The 27,296-nt window shown below is 34.6% G+C and overlaps 1 protein-coding gene across 3 annotated transcripts in view; it reads right to left on the bottom strand.

Moving 5' to 3' along the window:
- The window catches only part of SOX6 (SRY (sex determining region Y)-box 6), a 424,758-nt gene that overhangs the window by 250,172 nt on the left and 147,290 nt on the right, over nucleotides 1-27,296 (bottom strand). For all 3 annotated transcript variants that reach the window (XM_004683015.1, XM_004683014.1, XM_004683016.2), the window contains one exon: nucleotides 24,789-24,996. In XM_004683015.1, coding sequence (XP_004683072.1) covers nucleotides 24,789-24,996 — 208 coding nt within the window. The remainder of the gene's footprint in view (nucleotides 1-24,788; nucleotides 24,997-27,296) is intronic.

Raw genomic sequence — 27,296 nt, 5'->3', positions numbered from 1 at the left:
TTTTTTCAAATCAAGACTGAAACTTCTACAAGACTTATTTAAATTGACTATACAAGCTCTGTGATAAATCGTACATTTTTAGAACATAAACCATTTTCATTATTTTTGACAAATACCAGTACAAAGACTCTACTGTAGCATTAGGTCCACAAATACTTTAGGAAGCAATGCCAAAATGATGTTGGAAAGTAAGCCCTAATAGCCTGAAACAGTTTATAGCCATCACGGTTTGATGAAGAAAAGACACAATGACAAGGGAACACTGAAAAAAGATAGCCCTCCCAGAAGGAATTTCATCTATTTAATTTTCCCTCTATATAAACTAATGTAGGTATGATTCTTACTTAGAATACCACAGATAAACACAATTATATTCATTAACACCCCAAAACAGAATTCCCTTTATAGAACAAGTTAGCACACTTACTATATTTCCTACGTCTAACCTTGCTGACCCTTTCCTCTTTAACTGGGATCCCTGAAGATAAAGTAAAGCGTGTCAACATCTGTTCCCATTCACACCGATTTTAATTTACCAAAAGAGCTTTGCTATTTTCAGAGCAGACTCCAGAGCACAATGACAGATTTAGGGCCTTTACTGGAGTTGCATTTCTAGTGTGTCAGCATTTCCTACTCACCAAGAGTAGATTCCAGGGGGTCACAACAAAGGAATAGCTGAAATTCAAACTTGGTTATAAGTATTTTTCCCACCCTTACGTATTTCATCATAACTGAAGCTACCAACACACTCTCCTATTTCATGAGGGAGCACTGGTGCTGTACGGTAATCTGACTAAAATTATCTAGTCCTGGGGCAAGGATGAAGGTTCTGTGGAGTTCTGCACACATAATTACCTTTTCAAGAAGTTTACATCTGACTGAAATTTAATAACCATAATACAACAATTCAGTATCCTTTTACATACATAAATCACTTTAATAGTTTTAAAAACACTCCACATAGTTCATCTCTGTTTCATAATTTGATCATAAATACTGAGTTTTCAGTCACAAATATTCTTTCCATTCTAAGAGTTTCACAGTTGTATTTCTTTTATACAAAATTTTCAATGTGTGTAAAGAAAGTCACTCTCATACCATCTCAGTTTCCCTGGATAATTCAGAGTTTTTAAGGCACAATATGAAGAACAACTTGGAGAAACAATGCACAAGTTGTGTTGTAATCAAATAACAACTAAGACATGAGCAGCTGAGCAGAAGGAAGATGGGCAACGGAATGCCGTGCAGCAATCAGCACTGTTGACTAATCAGAATTTGAGACACTAGAAGGTAATAAGGGTATTATAAAGAATGGCTTATTGAAGGAGCAGCTGTTTATGTGGAGCTCACTGTTTAAATGAGTTCCACTAGATTGCCATGGTATGTTTTGGTGAAAATGTTTAACTCCTTTTAAAATGATCATTAGAGAAAAAACAGCAAGTACCAAGAGGCAAGTTTGGAGATAGCAAAGCACCAACAAAGATTTAACAGCTTTAGAATAATTATCTGCATGTTAGGAAATTCTAGGAAAGGCCAACAGCAGTGGCATTTTTTAAGAAAACTTAAAACCAAAAGTAGTTAGATACTTATTCTTTTCCTTAAAGGCTTCAAGTTAGGTCAACATTACAGGGTTACAATGGGGACAAAGGTGAGGCTGTGATATAATGAGGGATTCTTCAAAGGATAATGAAAAGAAAAAAATTTAAAAAGAGTAAATACCCATTCAGACTGTTGCAAATCAGAGAACATCATTGAGAAATCTGTCCATTCTCTCAATGAACAAGGGAAATAGGTCCTGAATTACATATCAAAATGTTTTCAATGTTTCTGGCTAAAATGTTTTAAAAGGCATTTTTAAAAAATCGCTCCTCTATCTTTATTTAGAAATTTTTAAAGTATTTGAGAGAGAATATAAAGTGACATTTAAACTCACTAATGTTATTTTCACAGGGTAATTATCTCATTCAAGCTGTCATACAGTTGTGTTGGTTTTGCAACCAGATCGATGCAGTGTTTTGTTTTCCAGTATTCAACCAAAAAGCAATTGTCTATTGTTTATTCTCCCCCAGGAAAAAAGAGAGAGAGAGAATAAGTAATAGGGGAAAAGAAACAAAACAAAAAATTTAAAATCCACAGATTACAATATAAAGTCACTGAATAATACTTCCATGAATTTATCATAATATACTATCATGAATATTTCATTTTGACAACAAGTGTTCAGTAATATTTTAAAGCAGTCAGCAAGCAGTGGAAACTCTGCTATCTTTTGTAACAGTTCACATGTCAAACTGGCAAAGTGCCCACAGTGTAAGGCAGAAAAAAAAATCTATTTAATGTCTGCCCCACAAGGCAACATGAGGTTTGATTGGCAGAAAGCAGAGAGTGGCTTTTGATCATGTGTCCTAACAAGCAGTTCCAGCTCCTGTCTTTTCAGCTGATGGGCTCCACATTACCCATTCAAACAGAAGTGACAGACCACTGCACTACTCTCGGCTCTAGTCACACGCAGTGGGAGCTATGCTGGAGACAGAGTCACTGATTAAATATATCACTTTTTCTAGACAAGCAGGTTGTCTGAATCAAAGTTGGACAGAATAGACTCAACATTATTAAAAGGGGATATAAAACTGGGATTGAGTGATGTTCAGCCAGTTTGCACAGCCTCAGGGATTCCCAGGCTGACAGGGGGAATAAGGAACAGCAGAACTCATAAAACAGGGTCAGAAATTAGCTGTGACACCTTGGCTATTTTCCCATCACTTCAGGACCACTGGGTTTCAAAATTCTGGAGTCTCTTTTTACCTTTTTACTTTCATTTTTTTTTTAAATGAATTCAGTAGAGGGAGAGAAACACATGAAAGCGTGATTACTGTAGTTTCTCAATTACAATCTTAAAAGGAATAAAGTACTGGATGCAAACCCTTTGCATCTCATCTTAAAATATAGGATCCCTATTTTAGAACTTTATTGCATATTTTGGTTTGGTATAGTGTAACTTTAAAACCCAGAAATATTAATCATAGAAATTGTACATATAATGTTTTCTGAATATCGGAAGGATATCCATATGGCAGGTATCATATTTAACCATCCAGTATTCTTTACTATGGCATGTGTATCATTTAAAGCTTTGGTTTAAAATATACTTAGAGACATAAACATCTAAAGGATATAGAAATATTTGATAGAAATATTTCATTGTTTAAATTTTATGCAATTTTTAAATTATTGCACATAGCTTCTTATAATCATTGGCACATTATCAGCTTCTTATGCACACAAATAAACAAAATCAAAAGTTTTCTGTTTGGAAAAGTAAATTAAAAACCCAAAGAGGTCAAAAAGAAAGCGACTATTTGTCTATATGAATTAAAGAAGCAGAACAATGATATACGCAATCATATGAAACAAATCCATTGAAGGCAGAATATATAATTGAATATATGGTGTGTTCAGAGATTATCTTCAAACAGTCTCTGACAAAATCTTGATTTCTTCTCAACTATATTACATTATTTTTATGTTATTTTACTTATTTTTTAGTAGCATGCTCCAGATATTTCTTGGAACACAACAGTTTGTCAACACTGCGAACAGTTAATGACAATTTACTTAAGTATTTATGTTATAAAGAAAAGATTACATATTTCTGCCTAGGTGAATATAATAGAGTTTTAATAGGAAATAGTAGGAATTAAGAGTAACCATGAAATAGGTTACTGAATTATGGAGCTAGAGAAAGACAGAGATTGACTAGAAAACTACAATGAAATGGTTTGCGTTATATCAGTGAAAAGTAACTTTTGTTTTATTGCATCAGGTATTTTGTTAAATTACTTTACATTTCAAAGCTAATTTCACACTTACTAGTGTATACTGGGTAAAAGATACATCCTACTTAATAATTTTAATACAAATCATGTCTTTACAATCCCAAGATATATGTTCTAGAGACTATGTTCTCTAATTGATAAATCATTTCATGTTAATAAAAGATGCATTTTACTGCATGTAAAATAAAGTTACCTACTATCTAGCTTGTGTATTTTATGTATTTAAAGGTCTTTGAGAATGGGAAAGTAAAAGATAATGATCAACTTTATCTCCTTATACAGGCAGAACCAAGAATTCATTTAAAAATCTGGTTGTTTTTTAAACATAAGAAAATTCTATAGAAGAGGTTAATTTGACTTCCCAAGTAAACTCAGGAAAAAAGGATACAGAAAATTATTGGGAATGGTATCCCCAAACCTGAAATATAGCAAAATAGCATTTAATTTTTCCCCCTCAGAAGTGGAGAAAGTGGGGGGTTGTTTTTTTGTTTGTTTGTTTGTTTTTATCATTCCTACTACCACCACAACAAGCCTTTTTATTTAAGACTGATAAGAAAGAGAAAATGAACTTGCTACAATGAGTAGTAAGCTATGATAGATGGGAGGAGACAAAATCTGCATGTATATTGGCAAAGAAAACAGACTAAGTAAACCTGAAACTCTAAAGCTCTAGAAAAATACATTTTCTCCTCTCTTTAAAAAATACTGCATATTATTCCTGTTTTACCAGACGGGCCTTTTATATTCCATGCCAGGAAAAGATGAAGGGTGGGGAAGGGGGGCAGTCCACAAAATATTTTGCAACACCATAAAGAAAAAGAATACTTTCTTTTTAAAAAATCTAAAATAATTAATTATTTTAGCCACTATATTATTGCTTACAGTAATACACAGCAATAACATTTACATTGATTGAATTCTGTTTCCTTAATGTGAAATTTGTTTGGGGTTAATTAGCACGGCTGAGGAATAAGCTTAATAATTTTATGTTGTTTACACTGGAGGCAGTTTTCTACGAGCACTGCTCAGGGAGGAAGTGACATCTTCTAATTTCAGACATAACATGGAGGTGAGGACAGCTGCTCACTGTGGGGTAGCAAGGTAGGCCCTTCTTACTTCAGGGAGCCTCCTCACAACTCCGGGTGTCTAATGGCAACAATACAAAGTTGTTCAAATTATTTCTCAGACATGGCTAAGTTTCTAAACCAAACACTGATCCTAGCAGAGGAAGAGAAAAGGACTTATACAAATGGAAAAAGTCCACAATATTAGACATTTTTACTGCCCCTTCCTTAAGAAAAAGCAAGTCTAATTAGTTGTCTTCCTAAAATGCGTACCTAGCATTTTTATTATATATTATAACATTTTGCTCAGAGCTGACATTTTTATTCTGACAAGCACTGTCTGGAGAGCTCTCAATAAATAATACATTGACAATTTTCAGTAAATAAGCAGTGGACACAAATCGTTATCCTTACTTACAGCTGCCCTACTCTAATAGAGCTTTTACAAGTGAGGTGACTATTCAGTCTAATGCAATCCTCTCAGTGCTGGAAAGACATTTTCATTCATTATCACGGTCACAAGCACTTAAAGCACTTTTAAGCCCTGTTGCAAAACAGCAGGAATGGCAGAGCAAGTGGGGCTAACGAAAACTAAAGTTCATCACCAGAGAAACCTGAAGCTGTTCACCTAAACAACTCAGAAATTCACTTAAGCCCAGGCCACCTCAACACTTCTAGATCTTCATGTCCAACAAGAAAACAAGCTTTTCTTAGGCAATTAAATGTTAATTCCTTTAAAGCCCAAATACCTTAGGCTTTGTTTTCCATATTAAATTTGGTTCATCATGCAATAAAATCTATTAAGCACCCTCAGATAAGGCATTGTTATGACTTGAGTGCTGTATCTTTAATCAATATTCAGAAACTGCAAGAAAATTTTAATTCACATAAATACATCTGAAATCATTCAATAATATTTTTTTCCTCACAGGCTTATCTCCCCAACACCAACACCTACCTAGTCACCAAACCACTATAATAGTTCTTAATTCCATTTTTCTTCATGCTATGGCATCAATTTTATTTTCTGATTACTCTAGCTATCAAATAATTATGAAATAAAATGTAAACAAAGGAATAAAATGAGAAGGCAATATCTGTACACTTTATATATATGCTATAGTTTGTACTTTTACCTTACCATTTAAATGAGTACCCATTATTTTATAAATTTTTAGATAGTTACTGATCATGAAGATACCTGAAAATATTTCCCAGTCAGAAGATGATTTCATGTTATCATAATCTATGGCTTGGGACTTTAGTAAAGCATAATACAACAGTCCACTCTTAACCACGGTGTTACTTTCCACAGTTTCAGTCACTAGTGGCCCACTGCATACACTAAGATATTTTTAGAACAAGAGAGATGACTTTGTATTACAGCAAACTTTTATAACATAAAACTTTTATTACAGCAAATTATTATGATTTTCCTATTTTATTATTAGTTACTGACATTAATCTAGTACTATGCCTACTTTGTAAATGAAACTTTATCATAATTATATGTGCATAGGAAAAAAACGTAGTATATATAGGGTTCGTTACTAATGACAATTTCAAGCTTCTAAAGGGGGCTTTCAAATATAACCCCCATGGAAAAGAGGGAACTATTGCATATTATAGTACACTGTCAATGCTATCCCAGTTTTCACTACTTAGTATACATTAGAGACACCTGGAAAGCATGTTAAAACATAGATTGCTGGGCCACATCCCAGGGTTTATTTTTTTTTTAGGTAAGGGGTAAGGCCCAAGAGCTTGTATTTCTAACAAGCTCCCAGATGATGTCAATCTATGACAATGAACCACAGCTACAGGATTTTTACTTGAACAGATATGAATAGAATGACATATTATTACAGCATTTCCATGTATGGGGCAAATTTGATACTAAAGTAACAACGACTCATCATAATGAATTCTCAAGAAAAAGAAGATAAACTCATACCAATATTGGAAAGAGAGGCAAAGGGTACTTCTCCATCTTAATCAGCCTGTTGGATATATCTACATTCACAAAAATACTCATATGTCTAAACCCAAACCTTCTCCCTAAACCTTCTCATCTATCTATATTCACGATCTTAAAAACTTCACCGATAAATCTCTCCAGGAGGACACTTCAATTGTCTTTTTCTTTCTCCCCAACTTCAGATACCTATGCCCAACCTCAAGAGCACATCTAAAAGGAGATTCCTCCTTTCTATCCCCTGCTACTTCCTTAATTGTTAAGACTTACAGCATATGGATGGCCCATTAAAATAGTCTACTTGAAGATTTTCCTGCATTTCACCTTGCCTTTTTCCAACTAAGAGTCAAAATGATGGAAGAATTTACTTTTTTAGTATGTCCAATTATGCCATTCATCCTTCTTCTTAAAAGCTCTCAATTACTCCTTACTACCCAAAAGATAAAATTCAAAAGTTTTGCAATGGCCTCAATCTATTCTCCAGCCCTAGCCATACCAAACTACTCAAATTTACCAAATTCACAGTTACTCATACCATAAAATTTAATACATGATGTTCTCTCCACCAGGGATTTTTTTTCACTATGAATAGCTTATAATTCACCAAAGCCTAGTTCAAATGTATATAAATTCCTTCCTATATCTCTTAGACAAAATGATAATTCCCTCTTTTGCACTCCCAGGGTGTTTTATAGCATCTTCTACTGAACCATCTTTATCAAAACCCAATTGAGCATATTCTAGAGGTATACTTGTGGATCCTCTAATTTCATGCATTGAGCAATGTGTCTATTTCTCTGTCAATAACACATTGTCTTAATTATGGCAGTAATATAATAAAATTTAATATTGGGTAGAGTGTGATTCCTAAAATTTTATTCTTGTCAAAATACCTTAGTTATTCTAATCTTGTGCTTGTCTATATACATTTTAGAACAAGCTCACTAGTATGGCTAATGCCTAAATTCAATCCCTGACCAGCAGTGGAGTTTTTTTTTTTTAATAATTCATTTAGTTATATATACAAGAATTGTGGAGGAGACCAGAGGTGTGGAATGTGAAAGGATTCACCAGATGAGTGGAGAACAGAATAGGCGGATTGACTGAAATACACTGCTGAGGGGAGCAGCAGACAAGATAGGAGAGGTCTGCTGTGCCATATGGGTCAGCTCCCTGGCAGGAGATGGAACTCACACCTGGAAATAGCTTGATAGCTCTGTATTTTTAATCCCTGTGACACCACAGAGGCCCAGCAAGGGGGATAGTACGGCTGGCCTGGCTGACCTCTCCTATCTAACTAGCTGAGTCCCTTAGCATAGTATTTTAGTAGACCTATCTATTCTGCTCCCCACCCTGGCTCTGGTGAATCCTCTTACCCACCCCTCCCACCTCTGGCCTACACCCCAGTTCTATGCATAAATAAATCTTAAAAAATAAAAATAGACCCAAAAGTGACTAGACATTTTATTAAAGAAGTTATGTAGATGGATAATAAGCACATGAAATGACCTTGAACATCATTAGTCATTTAAAAAAAATTAATTTTGGGACCATCCTTGGTGGCGCAACAAGTTAAGGCACAGCACTTTGAAGCTGCCTGAAGATACTGCAGCATAAGTTTGATTCCCAGCCTGGGAGGTGATCCATATGGCATGGCAGACCTCTCCTGACCCATCCGCTGTTCCCCTCAGCAGTGTGCTTCCTCAATCTGCCTGATCTGCTCCCAAGGGTGGTAAATCCTCTCACCACCCTTGCACCTCTGGCCTGTGCCCCAGTTCTGTATGTATAAAATAAATAAATCTTTTTTTAAAAAAAGTAATTTAAAGCCACAAGGAGATATCATAAACACCTATCAAAATGACTAAAATAAATATGACATAAACAAAAGCTAACAAAGTTGCAAAACATCTAAACCACACATAGATGGTGGTCTAGTGGAATGTAGAATGGGACAGTAATACAGAAATCCAGTTTGGCAGTTTCTTAAACTATATTCCTGATTATTATTCCAAAAGAAACAAAAGTTTGTATATTCACTTGTAAACATGAATACTGCAAATGTTCACTGAAATTTTATTTATAAAAATTAAAAGCTGAAACTTTGACGACATCCTTAATTTGTGAGTAAATAGTGAGCCATGCATGTGATACATGTCATTTCCAAATTCCAATAAAAGATGGTATGATCTATTATTAAATGAACAACATAAAAGACTCTCCAGGGAGTTATTTAATACTTTCAAGCAAATATCAAAAATTTAGAGTGTAAAATTCCATTTATAAAGATGTTTGAAATTACAAAAATGTTAGACATGAAAACTTTATAGTGGTTGTTAGGGACTTGATACCAAGAGTGTGTGGTGTTAGGTTAAGAGGAAGGTGGATGTGGTATGAAAAAGCTAATGGGAAGGGGGGGAGAGGAGAGCCTAATATGAGAGAAGAAAGAACACAAGAGACTATGGTTCAAGGTATATTGGTAGTGGGAACTATATGAGGATTGACTTATGAGAAGAATGAACGGTGATGAAAAAAAAATTTTCTAAAGACTAATAAGGGACCTTTATGTGTTGAAATTATTCAATTCTTTGATTGTAGTGGAGATATATATATATGTATATATATATACACATACATACATATATACATATATATATAATTGTACAATTTTATAACTAAAACTGGAGGATGAGTAAGGATCAAGAGATTATATCAAGTTTCATTATTTGGCTGGGATAGTATATAAGCACTTTGTTTTTCTTTGCAAGTAAAGAATGGAATAGCCACAAATAGTGAGATTGACTTTCAAATTTTATCATATTTTGAAATAACTTAGGTATATTTAACTAATTATTCACTTATTAAACTTCATGGAAAGGGTTATAGTTCTGTATATAGTTTGGTGAATTTGCAATATATCACTTCCAGGGAAAATTGGCAAAGTATTTATTGGATCTCTCTGCATTATTTTTTATAGCTGCCTATAAACCTACAATTATCTCAATTAAAAACATTTCAATTTAAACAATAGCAAGTGATATAATTAGGGTTTTAATTTATTGACAAATTGAGTGGTATACAAATAGAATTGTAAGATCTTTAAAATATAAAATGTGATGAGTTGATATACATATTGTGAAACTGTGTATACCCTATAAAGTTAATTAACACATCCATCACCTCACCTGTTAACTTTTTTTAATGAAAACATTCAAGTTCTATTCTTCTAAGATTTTCTATTCTTCTAAGTTTTAATTACACAATACAGAGTTATAAACTAGAGTCACTGTGGCATATATTAGAGCCTCAGAATTCACTTATCTTCTAACTAAAATGATCTTTTGCCAACTTTTTCTTATCCCAAGTTACTGGCAATCACTTTTCCATTTTCTATTTTCATGAGTTTAACTCTGGGTAGATTAAAATTTTTAGAAGAGAAAGTCATGAGGGCAAAAGCAGTAGAAGGCCAAATATAACCTGGATTTTATATATTACAAAATAGATGAAAATCTGTGTTTCAAGAAGATGGAAGGTTATTCTGAAAGAAGAGATAATAGCTAAGCATGAAGTATGTTGGGCTAAATAACTAAATAATTTCAACATAGTGGTGAAATTTTAAATAAGAAAGTTTTGTCATGAGACTGTTATACCTACAGTTTTGTATTGGGATGCCCACTAAAGATTACAAAAGAACTTCAAGAACCAAATTCCAATAAACTATAGTGGCTCTAATGTGACTAAGGAATACCGAATATTCACATCAAAACAAAAATAAAAAGCACAGCAGATGTGCACGATGATAAAAAGTATTATTACTATTAGAAGAAAAGCTAAGCAAGAAAAATAATCAGAAAGATTGGTCTCTGCCAGGGACTAAGACTAGGCTATCCCTAAATTAGGAAGCTAATACAGCCACATAGCAAGTAAAGAATGGAATAGCCACAGACTGTAAGATTGACTTTCAACTTTTATCATAGTTCGAAATAATTTAGGTATTTTTAACTAATTATTCACTTGTTAAACTTCATGGAAAGGGTTATACTTCTGTATATAGTTCTAGTTAATTGAGAGGTTATAGTTTTAGGATAGTTCAGTACAAGTCTAACCTAGTAGACAACAGAAAATAGTCATATCTGCAATCACAGTCTTGCTGGCAGCAGACTTCTAACTAGGTAATGTGAATCAGTGAAGAGAAGGATAGGTCATGAAAAGAAGAAATAATTTTGATTTGCTATTAACCTTCAATAACAATTAAGAGATACCTAGTTTAGAATAGGGAGGGGGGGAAAGCAAATGCAAGAACAAGAGAAGCAGAAGCACAAACAAGAGACACCATTCTAGATCATTTAACAATCTTCACTGATTCGGCCAAAAAACATTTAAATAAGGGTGTTTTCAGCTCCAGATTATGTCCACTGGGAATAGAACAGTGAACAATCAGAAAAAGCCTCTGCTCTCATTAATTTCTCCCTTATAGAGAAGTGAGATAGACAATAAAGAAGAAAACAAGCATTATTAGGTGGAGAAAAATGTTCAGGTGAAAATGAAATAGGGTCATAATCAAAGAGTAATTGGGATCTACTTAGATTGGATATTTAAGTGAGGTACCTCTAAAGAAGTGATAAAGTAAACTGAAATCTAAATGAACAAGCCAGGATACACAGATTTAAAGAGATTCTACACACAGGGAAAAGCAAAAAAAAACGAAGGATCTAAGACATCCTTGAAAGAAAGAAAAATAGGCCAATGAAGGTGGATGATCTGAGAAAAGATAAAAGTGAAGATTAAATTTGAAAGCCAGACTATGGTGTTTGAATGTTAAGCAATGAACTTGATTCCAAGCATAACTGTGATAGATGGTTACTGACCAGACACCAATACTCAAGTCAGTAAAATGCCTAAACCTTCAGTTATCAAATAAAAGCATAAAGTGAAGGTGTATAAGTTAAATCCTGAAGTAACTTTAGCTTATTTGCAAGTGAGATCAGAATTTCTATTAGTCAGAATATGGCTATAAGAGTTAAAATTAATTATGGAGAAATAGAATCAATACTTGAGTTTTATACGTGAATCCTGTGATAATATTGATATGCAAATATTAATTTTGTGATACCCTCTGTAACATATGTGAGATCTTTAACAAATAGTATTGACAAATATCAAAGAATAAATTTCAGGACTTTGTATGTGGGGTACATAAAGGTAGTTTCCACCAGCCTCCTCCTTCAACATTAAAACACAGGGCAATAGTTCCAAAACAACATATTGTTCAAGCACACATTCTTAAATTTTACAGCTCTTCCATTTTTTTAATGACTTGTATTTATTGGTGCTTAATATACACTAGCTTTTTTTTAATATAATAGTTTATTTTTACATCATTTTGTACATTTTTCTTTTAACCTCAATTGTAATCCCCCTAAGTTTCCAATCACCAAGTCACCCATGTGCCATCACTCTAGTCCAGGGCACTTCCCTCCCCCCCACCCTGGTTTTGATCCCATTCCCCACCCCACCCCCACAAAATGTCTCTGGTATATGGCTGTTCATTATTCTTATTATTTTCTCGCCTGGTCCATTATACTCCTGCTATGAGCAAAACCATCTGGTATTTTTCTTTCTGGCTTATCTCACTAAGCATGATCTTTTCCAGCTCCATCCAAGTTGCTGCAAAAGACATGTGTTTCTTTTTTTGGTTGCTGAGTAGTATTCCACTGTGCATATGTACCACATCTTTTTAATCCAGTCATCTACTTTTGCACATTTGGGCTGTTTTCCATGTTTTTCCAATTGTAAATAAAGCAGCTATAAACATGGGGGTGCTGGTATCTTTTTGAATCAGTGTTTTTGTGTCTTTTGGGTAGATAACTAAGAGTGGGACTGCTGGGTCGTAGGGAAGCTCCATGTTAAGCATTTTGAGCTCTTCCATTTTTATGATAAAAGTAAAATGTACAAAATAAAAGGTTTTTCTGACAAATCTGCTAAAAAGCTTCAGTTAGACAATTAAAACATTCTGAAGCAGAAGGGAATTCCATGTCACAGAGTTTGTTAGCTACTCTAAGAACTAACCATTGACTAATAGGGTGCCTTCATTCAAAACCATACATTAGCATAGTAATTCTGCTACTGCTATTACTGCTGCCATGGTTCCTCCTGAGAATAATTCAATAACTTTGTCACACATTTTTAATTTATACCTGCAAATTTTCCTGACCAATTATTTGTGTTTACTCATTTTCAACTCACTATGTTAGAATAAGGAAGAGGGAATCACACATTAAATAAGAAAGCTATGATACATTTGTGTCACAATCAATTAGTCTAAACTACAATCTTACATGACTCATCATTCCCTCTAAGGTCCAAAGCCAAAGGTAGAATGATTGGCCTCTATCTTCTTCTGGATAATGTTACCCTATTAATACCACCCTCTATTTCTTGAGCTCTCAAACCACATGTAGCACTTTCTAAGACAATTACCCATGATTTGAGTTGTAAGTATTTCATTGAATGATAACTTTTCAAACATCAAAATTGTGTGGGAGCTTTTATCTCTATCTTCATAAAGATTTTAACATCAGAAAAGAGTTATGTAGCTTAAAAATAATTTGACAAAAGAAAATTACTGACAAAGAAGTAGAAATTTAGATATAGACTTTAAAAGAAAATCAAAGGATACAGAATTACAGAATTTTAAAATCTGCATTTTAATACTAGGTAATGTTCTCATTCTCTAAGATAATAAACTGGTTCTAATATCAATCAGTCAATTCATTAGTTAATTATTAAGAACTACCTGATAAGTTACAAGAGTCAGGACAAGAATGAATATCAAATACAGACCAGTATCTGAAAGGATTCTCAAATTAAATCAGTTCTGAAAAAGTCAAGTTTTCTAACTTCAGTGGAAAAAAGTCAATTGTTTGGCTAGGAAAAAAAAAGTCTATTCAATATAAATCATTGGGTAGGAAAGTTGCAATGAACAGCAGAGCTTGCTAGTTAATTTTGAATTTGAACTAGGTATTGCGGGGGGGGGGTGGCGGGGTAGGACTGTGAACCTGATACAGAGATCAGGAATTACTATAATTCAAAAACGACACAAACCTGAAAATATCAATAAAGTGGATCAAAAAGGAAAAGTGTGTTTCCTAACAAACCCGGCAATCATAGTCCAATGGGAGAATAACAATACACCTGTTTTCATAGTTGAAAGAAGTGTTGAAGACATTCTATTAAGTTTCAACAAAAGGAAAATTGCAGTAAAGAGTTCATCAAAGGCTCTTGTGAGCTTCTGAAAAGCTCAGTGATAAATAGAAACCTGTATGGTATAGACCATTAAGTTAAAACCCAAAGAGATTCTCTCTCTCTCTCTCTCTCTCTCTCTCTCTCACACACACACACACACACACACACACACACACACACACTTGGTGGCCCCATCCTCGTAGTGTAATGTTTTCCACCCAAGTGGAAAAATTCAGAACAAAAATTTATCAATAGCAATTCCTTTCTGGTGTTACAACCTAAAGGAGAAACTCAGGAACATGTACTGCAGAATTATGGTATGAAAATATTCATACCATAATTATTTTTATTAATAGAAAACAGGAAATGATCCAAATGTCCAGAGACAACAGGCAGGAAAATATCTACCTGTAATGCATTCCACTTTTGTACTATACAAAAGAGCTGTACACAGCAAAACTGATTGAATATATTAAACAAGTACTATAATTAAAATAGAATTATGAGCACAAAAAGCAAGTTATAGAAGGTTATGAGTGTGATATATCTTACAAAGTTCTAAAACAAAGTAAACAAAACATATGGATACATGCAAACTGTTTTAAAGGAAAACTGTAAAAGTTTTTATTTTTATTTCTAGCAGAGCCACATCTAGACAGGAAATAAAGGGACTGGGTAGAGGAAGAGGCAGGATCATATAGTTCTGATAAAATACTATGTTGCAAACCAATGTTACCTTAATTTCAAAGTAAAAAAAGATTCAAAACTAATAATTTTATTAAGTTGAATTATGAATTTACAGGTGTTATGTTTATGCCATATATAATAAATATGTATCAGGTATTATGTATTAAATACCTATCTAAATTTACCACTTCCTTTTTTAATTATCATTTTATCTTTGGATTCTACATAAATAGTGCATAAGAAAAATACCTATATAGATCTAAAAATTCTCCCTATTAACTTTGAAAACCCTACAGTAATTCCTGAAGAAGTCAATCTAATCAATTTTCAATGAAAATAAAGCAAAATACTAATGATTCACTCCAACAACCCAAGTTCATAAATCATATCAGAATATGACTTAACTCATCAAACCATCAATAAAGCTGAATCCACTTTCTAAACACCAAAATGACAGGAGGTCTTTTGGCTTCTCAGGTCAGAAAGGAGGAAAAAATCAAATAGCAATTGTCTGCATCTATTCTCAACATTATTAGAGAAAGAGCTTTAAGAATTTTAAATTGAGGAGATAGAAATGGGCTAAAAATTTTAAGTATCTTTTCAAAGCAAAGATTAATAAAATGAAACTAATAAAAGGAATCAACTACCTAGTATACTGCCAAATGTGAGTTGCAAAATACAGCAAATTGTACCAACCAAGAGTTGTCCAAAATGTCTGGAGTTCACAGGATTCAGGCTGATTATAACTTTTACAAAGTGATGTAAGGGTATGACTGGTTTCCAAAGAATAGGAAAGAAAATATACTTAACACAACAACATATCAAGCAAAATTTTTTCAAAATTCAAAAACCAATGGTTTAACTCTCATTTTAATCCCTAATTGTACAATACTGTTAGAAAATATCTATTTATATAAACAGTCTGGTACAAGATACATATTTGCTGTTAACATGATGCAAATTCTTTAAAACAGAATCAAGAACACAAATAAAATAGGGAAGAAAGATGCCTTTTAGGAAAAAATGAATTTAAACGAAGTTGCATCAGTATTGCTCAGGATACCTGATTGCTTCCTCACCTGAGTATGAGTGGTCTTAGGGAACTTCAGCATTTAAATGACTTGAAATTTCCAACTTATTTGAAATAATAATTCTGGGAGTTTTGTAATGAATACTTAATGTGTTTCTTATGCAAAAATCCAAAGCCTTTCCAATTTCTCCCATGAATGAAAACCATAAAGAAAAGGTTTGGATATGGGATATTCTCAATGCTTCCAATGTAACCTTTAATCAAAACAGTGGCAAAATCATAATATCCATAAATTTTGTCTTAAAAGATTCCTTTGATGCTCTGGCATGGTATGAATGCTAAACTTTTTTTTAGCATTCCCTTTAATAGATTTTCCCTTTAACAGGAACATATTGCTCTTAACTGGGTACTATCTAAAAACCTCATCTAAGGCTTCACCAACCTCTCTCACTGACAACATCATATTCCACATATTTCTCAGCGGGGAAGATTGGCTTCCAGTGGGGAAACTTTAGTATCAGCTTTTCCAAAAGCCTGAAAAGAGAGTTAAACTGAATTGCTCTTCCAGAAAACAAGAATACCATTGCTGCCAAAAGCTAAATCCCCTAACGCCATGGGACATTTCCTATGAGTCTGTCTGTAAAGCAGGAAGAGATTCCTGTAATTTCTCTTAAAAATGTTTTTTCAAATAATAACAGTAACAGCACCTATAACAGAGCAATAGTCATAATTACTATAATTATAGAAGCTGTTTTATTATATAATGGCAAATCTTTACAAATCTGCAAAGTAAGTACCATTCACCCAGCTTTATAGATGAGAGAACTAAAGCATGAAAGGATTCAATAATTTGTCCATAATAGGAAATAATGTTGGCTACATTTATTAACACTGTGTGTCAAGGTTCTAGATTCTCTGTTGCACTAACTAGAAATTGTTCTTCACTAAAATTATGTCCATTTTTTGGTTGAAATACTGAGGTGCAGATAAGTGCTCTAGTCAAATGATAAACTGAGATTCAAATACCAGCAGCCCAATTCCAGAGCTCATACTCTTAATCAGATGGGATCGCAGCCTCTCAAAAATTAGAACTTAGATTCAAGCCCATATCTAGTTCATTCAGAAACATTGTTTGAACCCTACCACTTTCCTCCTTGAACACAGCAAAAACTATCAGATAAGCAATATATTAGTGACAACTAAATATGATCCAGTGAAAATATATGTAGAAATCCAAAAAATTGTTCAGAGATATGAATAATGATAATAATCCAACAGATATACACATAAACACGTGTTCATTCTTGTGCTGGGTAACAGCTGCATAATCCATTGGAAAGCCTATCCCAACAGGAATCCAAAGCTCAAATGCTACTGCCCTCTCTCTACATACATAGTCAAACAAATCTACATTTATTATCATGATAGCTTGAAGCACACAATTCCACTGGACAAATACTCTAAATTCTGACATATAGCTAATAAAAATGTACCTAAAACATGCATACTTTTCACTAAATTTATGGCCTCTCTCAAGTAAAGTTCTACTTTATTTGAATTAGAGGTAGAATTACTTTAGTACTTTGGTACTAGCTACAAGTTCCACCATTCTGTCTTAATCACACAGTGAACCAAAGAAAGTCTTAAAAAAAAAAGTCAGAAAAAAGATTTATTTAGTCAGATTTGAGATTTATATCATTTTCTACTATCTCACATGACTCCAGAACCTGACCCTTGCTAGTTCTCTCAGCCTAGGATCATATACTTAGTAGTATGATACACAAGACATGATAGTGGCTGAAGCACTATTATTAAAGAGAGATTAAAACAGCTGTACATTATGCTGAAGCACTCACTCTTCCCTTTACAAACAGACGGTCCTGGATTACAAGCAGCACTTGACCATTTAAATCACGACAACAACCAGATTTAACCAGCTGGGCCATATTCTCCTAGGCAATGCCTGTTGACCTCCTCAGTCGCAGCTGCTCAAATGAAATTCTCATTAGACAACTTATTTTCAGAAGCCAAAGGACTCTCTGATTAAATATATGTATTTAGATATAGAAGTCCTTTTTAAAGTATTCATTTTCTGACAACTGTCGCTTATGTTAGAGCCCAGCTACATTGGCAGCAAGATGGGTGATACAAGGATAACTAAAATCCATCATTTTATCACAGCTGAAGGATTTTTATCTTGGAAGCATTTTAACCTGAATCTATTAATCAAAGTCTTTCTGCAGAGTGTACCGACCAATATTTTAAAAGAAAGATTTTGATATTCATTCACTGCATTCATCTATCAGTTCTATCTATTTTATCCAACTATGCATCTAAGCACATAGCACTCTATCTAGCTGGCTGGGACAAAAAGAAAGAAAGAAAGAAAGAAATCAATGTTAAAATTGCAATAAATCAGAATCCTTGCCTATTTTCCCACAATTCCCATTTTGAGGGGAAGCACTTTAGACAGAACACTTTTGTTCTTTAGTATTTCAGCAGTCTAGTCAAATCATGTCTCTGGAGAAAGCATTTCTTTTTTTCTTTTTAAGATTTATTTATGTGTTCATACAGAACTGGGGTACAGGCCAGAGGTGCAGGGGTGGTGAGAGGCTTCACCTGAGACAGGGTGGGAAGCAGAACAGGCAGATCAATGAAATACACTGCTGAGGGGAGCAGCGGGCGGGTCAGGAGAGGTCTGCCTCGTCATATGGATCACCTTCAGGGCAGGCAGGGATCGAACTCATGCTGTAGTGGCTTAAGCTTCTTAGTGTTGTGCTTTAACTTGCTGCGCCACCAGGGAGGGCCGAAAGCATTTCTTGAAGGAATGGTAGATTAAATACTGACAATTTTTAGTCCTCAAAGAATCTTCTTGTAAGAGAATATCTGTCCTATTACTGTGTGCAGAGTTTTTGTTTTATCATGTAGACAATGGTTTTTAAATAGACAGTAATAAATAAACATTTCTATATCAATACTTATAAAGGAGGGTAAAAGAAGGAAACAGTCTGAAATAGTCAAAACCTTCTCCAGACTAAGAATGATTCAGGAAAGGTCATTTACTTTGTCAACCATACAAGCTTGTCAATCAGCTAATCATGAAATATGGCCTTCAAATAAGGAAGTGAGGAAGAGCAGGCTGGTGTATATGAAAGTTCTTTCATGTCCTATAAGATAAAAGATGGTGGCCCAAATGAGGAGACAACCCAGAGACTTTACAGGATCCTAGCCAAGCAAATACTGGTGAAGTTATTATACCTCTTTAAGCTTAGAATATAAAAACCTCTATTCTAGAATAAAAAAATTAACAGATAGATTTCTGATTCTACAATAAAGTTTTTTAATAACCTTTTCTATAATTATTTCTGTTCTCCTAGTATACTGTTCTGTTTATTGCTCCTCACAGATCATTAAAATTAGGAATCAAACTTAAAAAGTAATGATTATTTCCAAAACATATTCTTCTCATTCTTTTTTAAATTACATTTTTCCCCTTTTTTAAAGTCAATTTGTCAGTCACCTACATGTTTTTGTAACATTAGAGTAACATTTTTATCCTACATATGCACCTATTTCACTCACCTTCCACCAAGCTTCCCATACCAGTACTCTATCTCCTTCTTTACCCTTTCCCTCCTCCATCTCCTATTCCCTCTGGCAACAAGTGTATCTTTCAAAAAGTTTAAGGATAAATTGTATTACCACCCTCTTATTCACTCAAAGTTTTAAAATGTTGAGCTACCTTTGAACCATTTCTCTCTCTTGGTCTCCACACTTAAAAGTCAAGTCCTAACAAGTCTGCTTCCTGATATCTTCTCCATATGTACCTCTTCTTTCCCTCTCATTTCTGCTGCCTTAATTCAACCCTCATTATCTTTAGCCTGAAACAATTTCCTTAATGTCTCTCCATGCTCCCATACATCTTACAAAGAACTGCCAGATTAACTTTCCTGAAGGAAAACTCTAATCCATCACTTTATTGTGCTAAAAAAAAAGTCAATGGTTCCTTCACAACCTTCAAAATAAAGTTCAAACTCCTTATAAAGATATAAGGATCTCTGTGATCTGAACAGAACCTAGTTTTTCAGCCCTATATTCCATATGCATCTTTAAATTAGAACTTAAACTGTTGATTGTTTTACAGTTCACTGACTGAAATATACCTTCCTTCCACCTGAAATATCCTTTCCTTCCATTTCTGCAGATATAAATCCTTCATTCTACAAGACCAGTTAAGACCCATTTCCCTATAGAACCTTTCCATGGCTTCCTAGGCAGACACAGTCCATTTTGTATGGTCCTATAACACTTTTATCTGCAAGACTTTTATGGAACTTATATATTAGATATTGAATTAGAGTTCATTTTGTACATGTCTTATACCACTTAGTAGAATATAAACTCCTTAAAGTTAGAATCTGTCTTATTCATTATGGGTACCCCATATCATGAAGTATAGAGGTTATAACCTCGGGTTTATGAACCCCAAGAGTCCATTTATAGTACTCAGGGTTGATTGTGATCTTGCAAAGAAAATGTTCTTCACTAACCACTAATTGAAATTTTACATTTCCTTAAATTATGGATACAGGCAGTAAGCATAAAATATAATAGTATCTATGACCACTGTAACCAAATGGAATCACAATATATTTTTACATATATAATACTTGTTTAAAAATATCTCAAAATTTCTTTGGGCCCTCCCTGGTGGCGCAGCGGGTTAAAGCACAGCACTGAGAATCTAAAAGCCGCTTCCGCATGAGTTCGATTCCCGCCTGCCCCGGAGGTGACCACATGGCGTGGCAGACCTCTCCTGACCCGCCCGCTGCTCCCCTCAGCAGTGTACTTCGTCGATCTGCCTGTTCTGCTCCCCACTCTGTCTCCGGTGAAGCCTCTCACCACCCCTGAGCCTCTGGCCTGTACCCCAGTTCTGTATGCACAAATAAATAAATCTTTAAAAAAAAAAAAAATATCTCAAAATTTCTTTTAGGTGTATAGGTGCTTCAAAATTCTAAGTCTACCATTATATTGTTATATAACATGTTACTTTTAGGTACTCCATTATATTGTTGAAAGCACTATATTGTAAAATAGTACTTTCTACCACATGCAAGAAATCTTAAAATTACTTAAGATTTTATCCTGCTTTCTCTAAATTCCAGATTTCACTTTATTCATTTAAAGTAAGAACAGATCTGTTGGGGACTGGACCTAGTTGGAGGTGACATGGCCAATGCCACTAAGAAGGTCAAGATGGTCAATAATTATAGAACCTATTATGGAGCCTCTCTCTGCAAAACAGGTGATAAAAACGTATTATCAGCCAATTTGCTAACTATATACTTTCATCTTCTGGGGAAACCAAGATGAAGATGTGAGCCATGGAGATCTGACACTACAGTCCTGAAAACCATAATCAGCGGTGCCAGACCAGACAATACACTTCTGATGTCCCAGTAAAATCTGCCATCAGAAGACTAAAAGAAATAGAAAGGCCAAATGTTTCATCATTTGAAACATTAATAACTTATAATAAATTGGTTGATCCATGTAATAATAAAGAAAGGATTTGTCAACTTTACTAAGCCATCAAACGGGGGATTCACTGGTGGGTTGAGGGGGTGGGTGGGAGGAGAATAAGAATACAGCAACTTGCAAAATGAGAAGAAAATCTATAGGGAAAAAACCCACAATACTATGTAGTTCTTGATTAGAGATAAAAAATATATATATACCACAAACTATAAAATATTGTACAAGCATATGGCTCATAAATAGTCAGACTGTTGGCACTGGAAATAACTTAATCAGCCCTACAGTATTTGTATTAAAATTTATATTGCTGGCCCTCCCTGGTGGCGCAGCGGGTTAAAGCACAGCACTAAGAAGCTAAAGCCACTTCCGCATGAGTTGGATCCCCGGAGGAGATCCACATGGCGTGGCAGACCTCTCCTGACCCGCCCGCTGCTGTACTTCATCGATCTGCCTGTTCTGCTCCCCGCTCTGTACCTGATGAATCTTCTCACCCTCCGCATCTCTGCCTGTACCCCAGTTCTGTATGAATAAATAAATAAATGTTTTAAAAAAATTTATATTGCTGTCTATCTCTGAAAGCAATTTATTTCCTCCATAGAAGATTATTATGTACATGTATATTACAACCATTAGATACTAGTAATTCCTTCAACCATTGCTCTCATTATATAATTTTGTGTATTATTATGTCAGTTATTCTCCTGTGAGAATATTCCAATGCTTTTGAGTCCCTTTTAAAGTATAGTAATTCTTAACTCAGATGCATTCAATTGAACATGTAGTTCAGTAGTACTAACATATCTTGAATACTATATACTGTTCTAGTAATGATGTGAGATAACAACACTGGTTTTGGGGGAAATGTGCACCAACTGAAGCCTAAAACACATGTCCTTTTTTTTTTTTTAATTTGTATGTCTCCTATTTAAATTTTCATTGGTAGTTACTAGTGTAGCCAAGAGTTTTGCTCAAAATCTCTGGACTCATTAATAGTTCTATAAAATTTTATCTTGATGAATTAGCTTTAAGTTTATACATTCAGTTTGTCAGAATAACTTGTATCTTGTTTCTTCCATATATTACATTACTCCCATATACATGGAATATGCAGGGGTTAAAGTCTTGGTACTGTTATGTTATCACCATTCACTGTGGCATTAGTTCTATACCTGGCCAAGAAACTAATCCATATATGGTGCAACAGACCTCTCCTATCTCTCCCACTGCTTCCCTCAACAGTGTATTTTAGTCAGTCTGCCTGTTCTGCTCCCCATTTTGTCTCTGATGAATCCTCTCAACCCTCGTATCTCTGGCCTACTCCCAGTCTTGTATGCATAATAAAGTAAATTTTTTTTAAAAAGTCTAACAATCTCACTTATTCAAAAATCATTGACCTGACAGTACTAATTATTCTAGAGTGTAGCAAAGAATGAAAAAATAAAGTCTCTGAGCAGCAAGAAGAGTCTGCATGAAAGATCATGTTTACTACCCAGAACCTTTCAGCAACTCAACTAGACACATTTATTGATCCCTTAAATATAGTATAGAAAGTCATAATATAATTTCAAAATGTGTAGATGAATGGATGGACTAAATTAGAATTATCCACAATTAAGCAAAAGGTAATAGCCTGGACCTTGTATCAATATATAAAAACCATGATACACAAACCCCCCCAAAAAATTATCTATATTAAGCAAGCACAAAATTTCCAATTTTTAAAGTTTCCTATAAATCCAAACAGTCCTAATTATCTCAGTTATCTTATGTTACATCATTGTTACATAATTAAGTTATATTATTATAATCATCACACAATAGCTCAAATTGATATAGTTTATAATTCATAAGAAATTTTTATACTTATTGTAGTTAACTCTCAAAATGTTTGAATTGCCAAATCAGGTATTAGTATTATATTGAATTTTTAATTTTTTGGTTAGTAAGATTGAAGAAGTTATCCAAGGTCACATAATTTATTAGGTGGGTATTCAGTTTTATAGCTACTGCATCATGACCTGAGTAATCCAAAGTATTTATAGTTTTCCTATATAATATGATTATTATGACAATGAAACATGTAATATATTTTAGAAACTTCCAATAAAACTACTGATATGGTCGACAAATTCACAAAAAATAATTTGAAATGCACCTAAAATCAGTATATATATTATGAATGTACTTAGGATAGCAATCGCTTAGGCTTGATTTATTTAATTTAACAATATTATTAAAAAGTCTTTTGCGGCCCTCCCTGGTGGTGCAGCGGGTTAAAGCACTGCACTGAGAAGTTAAAGCCACTTCCGCATGAGTTCAAGTCCCGCCTGCCCCGGAGGAGACCACATGGCGTGGCAGACCTCTCCTGACCCGCCCGCTGCTCCCCTCAGCAGTGTACTTCGTCGATCTGCCTGTTCTGCTCTCCACTCTGTCTCTGGTGAAGCCTCTCACCGCCCCTGAGCCTCTGGCCTGTACCCCAGTTCTGTATGTACAAATAAATAAATCTTTAAAAAGTCTTTTGCTACCTCTGTATTTTTGAAATTCAGTGAATGTGAGTGGACTTTTGTGAAGAGAGCAAAGAAAGTGGATATGAGATGTTGCAGTAGATGTCTCATATCAAAACACTTTTGACATAGTTTTAACAACATTAGAAACCTTCAGTTTTCAAACTTATAGTATTTGAAAGTAAAATAATAATAATATTATAAATTGATAATATTAATAAAATTCAAAATAGAGGAGCCTTCCCTGGTGGTGCAGCTGGTTAAAGCGCAGCACTAAGAAGCTAAAGCCACTTCAGCACAAGTTCGATCCCCACCCCAGAGGTGATCCACATGGCGCCGTAGACCTTTCCTGACCTGCCCACTGCTCCCTTCAGCAGTGTACTTCATTGATCTGTCAATTCTGCTCCCCACTCTCTCTGGAGAATTCTCTCACTACCCCTGCACCTCTGTCCTGCACCCTAGTTCTATATGCATAAATAAATTAATCTTTAAAAAAAATTAGAAGAGATCATTTTGGAGTTGTGGTGTGTATATGTGTTGCAAGAAGTTGATTAAAAAAAATACTATCTAGCAAAAGGAAATAAGGAGGGAAATTAAAATTGTGCAGCAGGAAAAATTCCCATACTATCTTTTTTCCAGGACAAGGCTTACAGTCAATTTAAAACCTTGATTTGTTATCATAAGAACCAAATAAATGCACAAAGTTTTATTTAAAATGGAGCTATGTGCTTAACACCCCTAATGGATCACAATCTGCCATCACCATGGTAACCTCTGAACAACTTTTTCCTAGCTAGTGTCAATTATGCATTTCTCTGGCCTTTGAAATCCCATTCTTTTTTTTTTCCCTTCTTCTTCGTAAGGCTTGAAATCTTTAAAAGAATAAAGCCCAACAGTTAAGTTCACACATACCCTCTTGTTCAGTCCGGGTCATTTCCTCAAGCTTTTTCTGTTTCAGTGTGTCCACCACATCGGCAAGGCTCCCTTTGCGGCGTTCTGGGGTTCCAAAAGTAACACTGGTCATTATTTCGCGGTCCCGACTCCCTTCGTCAGGCTTATGTGGTGAGGTAGAGGTATTTCGGAAGGAATATAGGGAACATAACTTATTATTCTCTGACTCCTAGAAAAAAGAAATAAATTAAAACTATTAGAACATTTGTTTCTTTGCAGAGTTGGAGAAAAATCCCACTCTCAGAATGACAGTGCATGCTGCTTAGATGCACAAATAACTATCTCTTTTTTTTTTTTTAAGCCACATTATAGAAGCAGTTATCATAGACACTAACCTGAAATGAAAATTCAAACTCTTTATTTTTAAAAAAACTAGAAAGTGGCATAAAGAGTTTAAAAACACAAATCTAAAACCAACACTACACATGCCTATTCATTTCAAAACTTCAGTTAAGATAGTTCAGATTCAACTAATAAATATTAGTATTGGTGTAATTATTCTTTAAAGCAATGTTGCTTCCACAACCTAAAAAGTATGTAATTCACAAAAGCATTACTCTTCCGTTTAGAACCAGTAGAAAAACTGATTTCATTATCCAAAGTTAACTGTTCACCAGAAGATACACAAATGATCTAAACCAGTGCTAGAGAGTTAGCCAGACTGAATATTTTAGTGTTCTGGCGTTTGGGGAGAAACTTGATTTTCTAGCTATCCATCTGTCCAAAGTTACAGCAACTTTCTTCCTATTCTTCACCATTGATGCTTCAGCACACAGTCACGTGTATTTCTCAAGTGGCATTTTTAAAATGGCTTATTTTTTTTGTTTGTTTTCATAAAAGGACACAATTTATTACAGAAACATTTACACAAGAATCACTTCATAGCACAGAAGTTGGCTAACTAATAAGATCCATCTGCAAGGAAGAAAAACAAATCTTAAACTGAAAATAATAAATAGTCAAAAGATTGTAGAAAAAAATGTTTGGTTTTTTTTTTTTTTAAAGATTTGCTTTTATTTATTCGTACAGAACTGGGGTACAGGCCAGAGGCTCAGGGGCCGCGAGAGGCTTCACCAGAGACAGAGTGGAGAGCAGAACAGGCAGATCGACGAAGTACACTGCTGAGGGGAGCAGCGGGCGGGTCAGGAGAGGACTGCTGCGCCATGTGGTCACCTCCGGGGCAGGTGGGAATCGAACTCATGTGGAAGTGGCTTAACCTTCTGAGTGCAGTGCTTTAACCCACTGCACCACCAGAGAGGGCCTGGTTCTTTCTTTCTTTTTTTTTTTAATCTTGTTTTGAAGGGTTGAAATTATCTCTCAGAGAGCTGAAAGCAAATATTATTTGGTAATAGTACTCAGTCTTACAGTCTTCTATCTGTGCAAGGTATTCACTCTCCCAGTAAAAAAATTGTGAAGTCAATAAAGCATTTAGCCTTTTTGATTCTCATCAAAAGCTTGAAAATCTTAATTACTCCTATGACAAAGAAGCCTAGCAAATTTCAAGAACTAGAGAAAGAGGCATGAGGCAAAATTTAAACAAAAAGAAAACAGATTCTAGAGAAGTTTCTAATATATATTAATTGAGATAATACTTGTTACTGATAAATACGGAGCACTTAGATACTATTCTCATTTATATTAGGTAGGAATAGAACTTAGTTTCAGGGTTACAGGGAAAATACAATGAGATAATATTTGTCAAGCAACTAAGCACTATACTTAGCTCACAGCAGGTAGTATTTAATGGTAGGAACAAATAGACTAGTATCAACAGAAGAAGCAGGTCTAGGAATAGAACCAATTGGTTTTTTCAAAATGAGTCAAAATCAGCTGAATATTGTATGTCCATAGATATACTAAATGTATGCTAAATGTATTAAATGGCTAAATTGTGTGCTGTGTGTGTTAAATCTCAGAGAGCTGTTAAAATATATTGTAAGTGAAATATTAATCATTCCCATTGCTAGCACAATGCCTAGTATAGAGCAGTTGCTCATATTTTCAACATTTGTGCCAAAATAAATTGAAAGGGATAAAATATCTAGAGGAGGAAAGGAAAGAGAGTATCTTTTTACCAATCTGCTAGTTCTTCTCCCACTGCAGTTTGAGAAGTGTACAAGGGGCTACGGTGATGGTTCTCTGATGAACTGGTGGTGGGAATTTTACGGACACTACACAATAATGTAAAAGATATAAATTCTTTAAAAAGATGTCTTATCTGGGCCCTCCCTGGTGGCACAGCGGGTTGAAGCACCGCACTGAGAATCTAAAAGCCACTTCCTCATGAGTTCGATTCCCGCCTGCCCCGGAGGTGACCACATGGCGTGGCAGACATCTCCTGGCCCCCCCCCGCTGCTCCCCTCAGCAGTGTACTTCATCGATCTGCCTGTTCTACTCCCCGCTCTGTCTCTGGTGAATCCTCTCCCCCTCCACATCACTGAGAATCTAAAAGCCACTTCCTCATGAGTT

This window comes from Condylura cristata, unplaced genomic scaffold (assembly GCF_000260355.1).
Source record: "Condylura cristata isolate star-nosed mole 26May11 unplaced genomic scaffold, ConCri1.0 scaffold00015, whole genome shotgun sequence".
NCBI lineage: Eukaryota > Metazoa > Chordata > Mammalia > Eulipotyphla > Talpidae > Condylura > Condylura cristata.
This window is presented reverse-complemented; position numbering and strand designations above follow the sequence as displayed.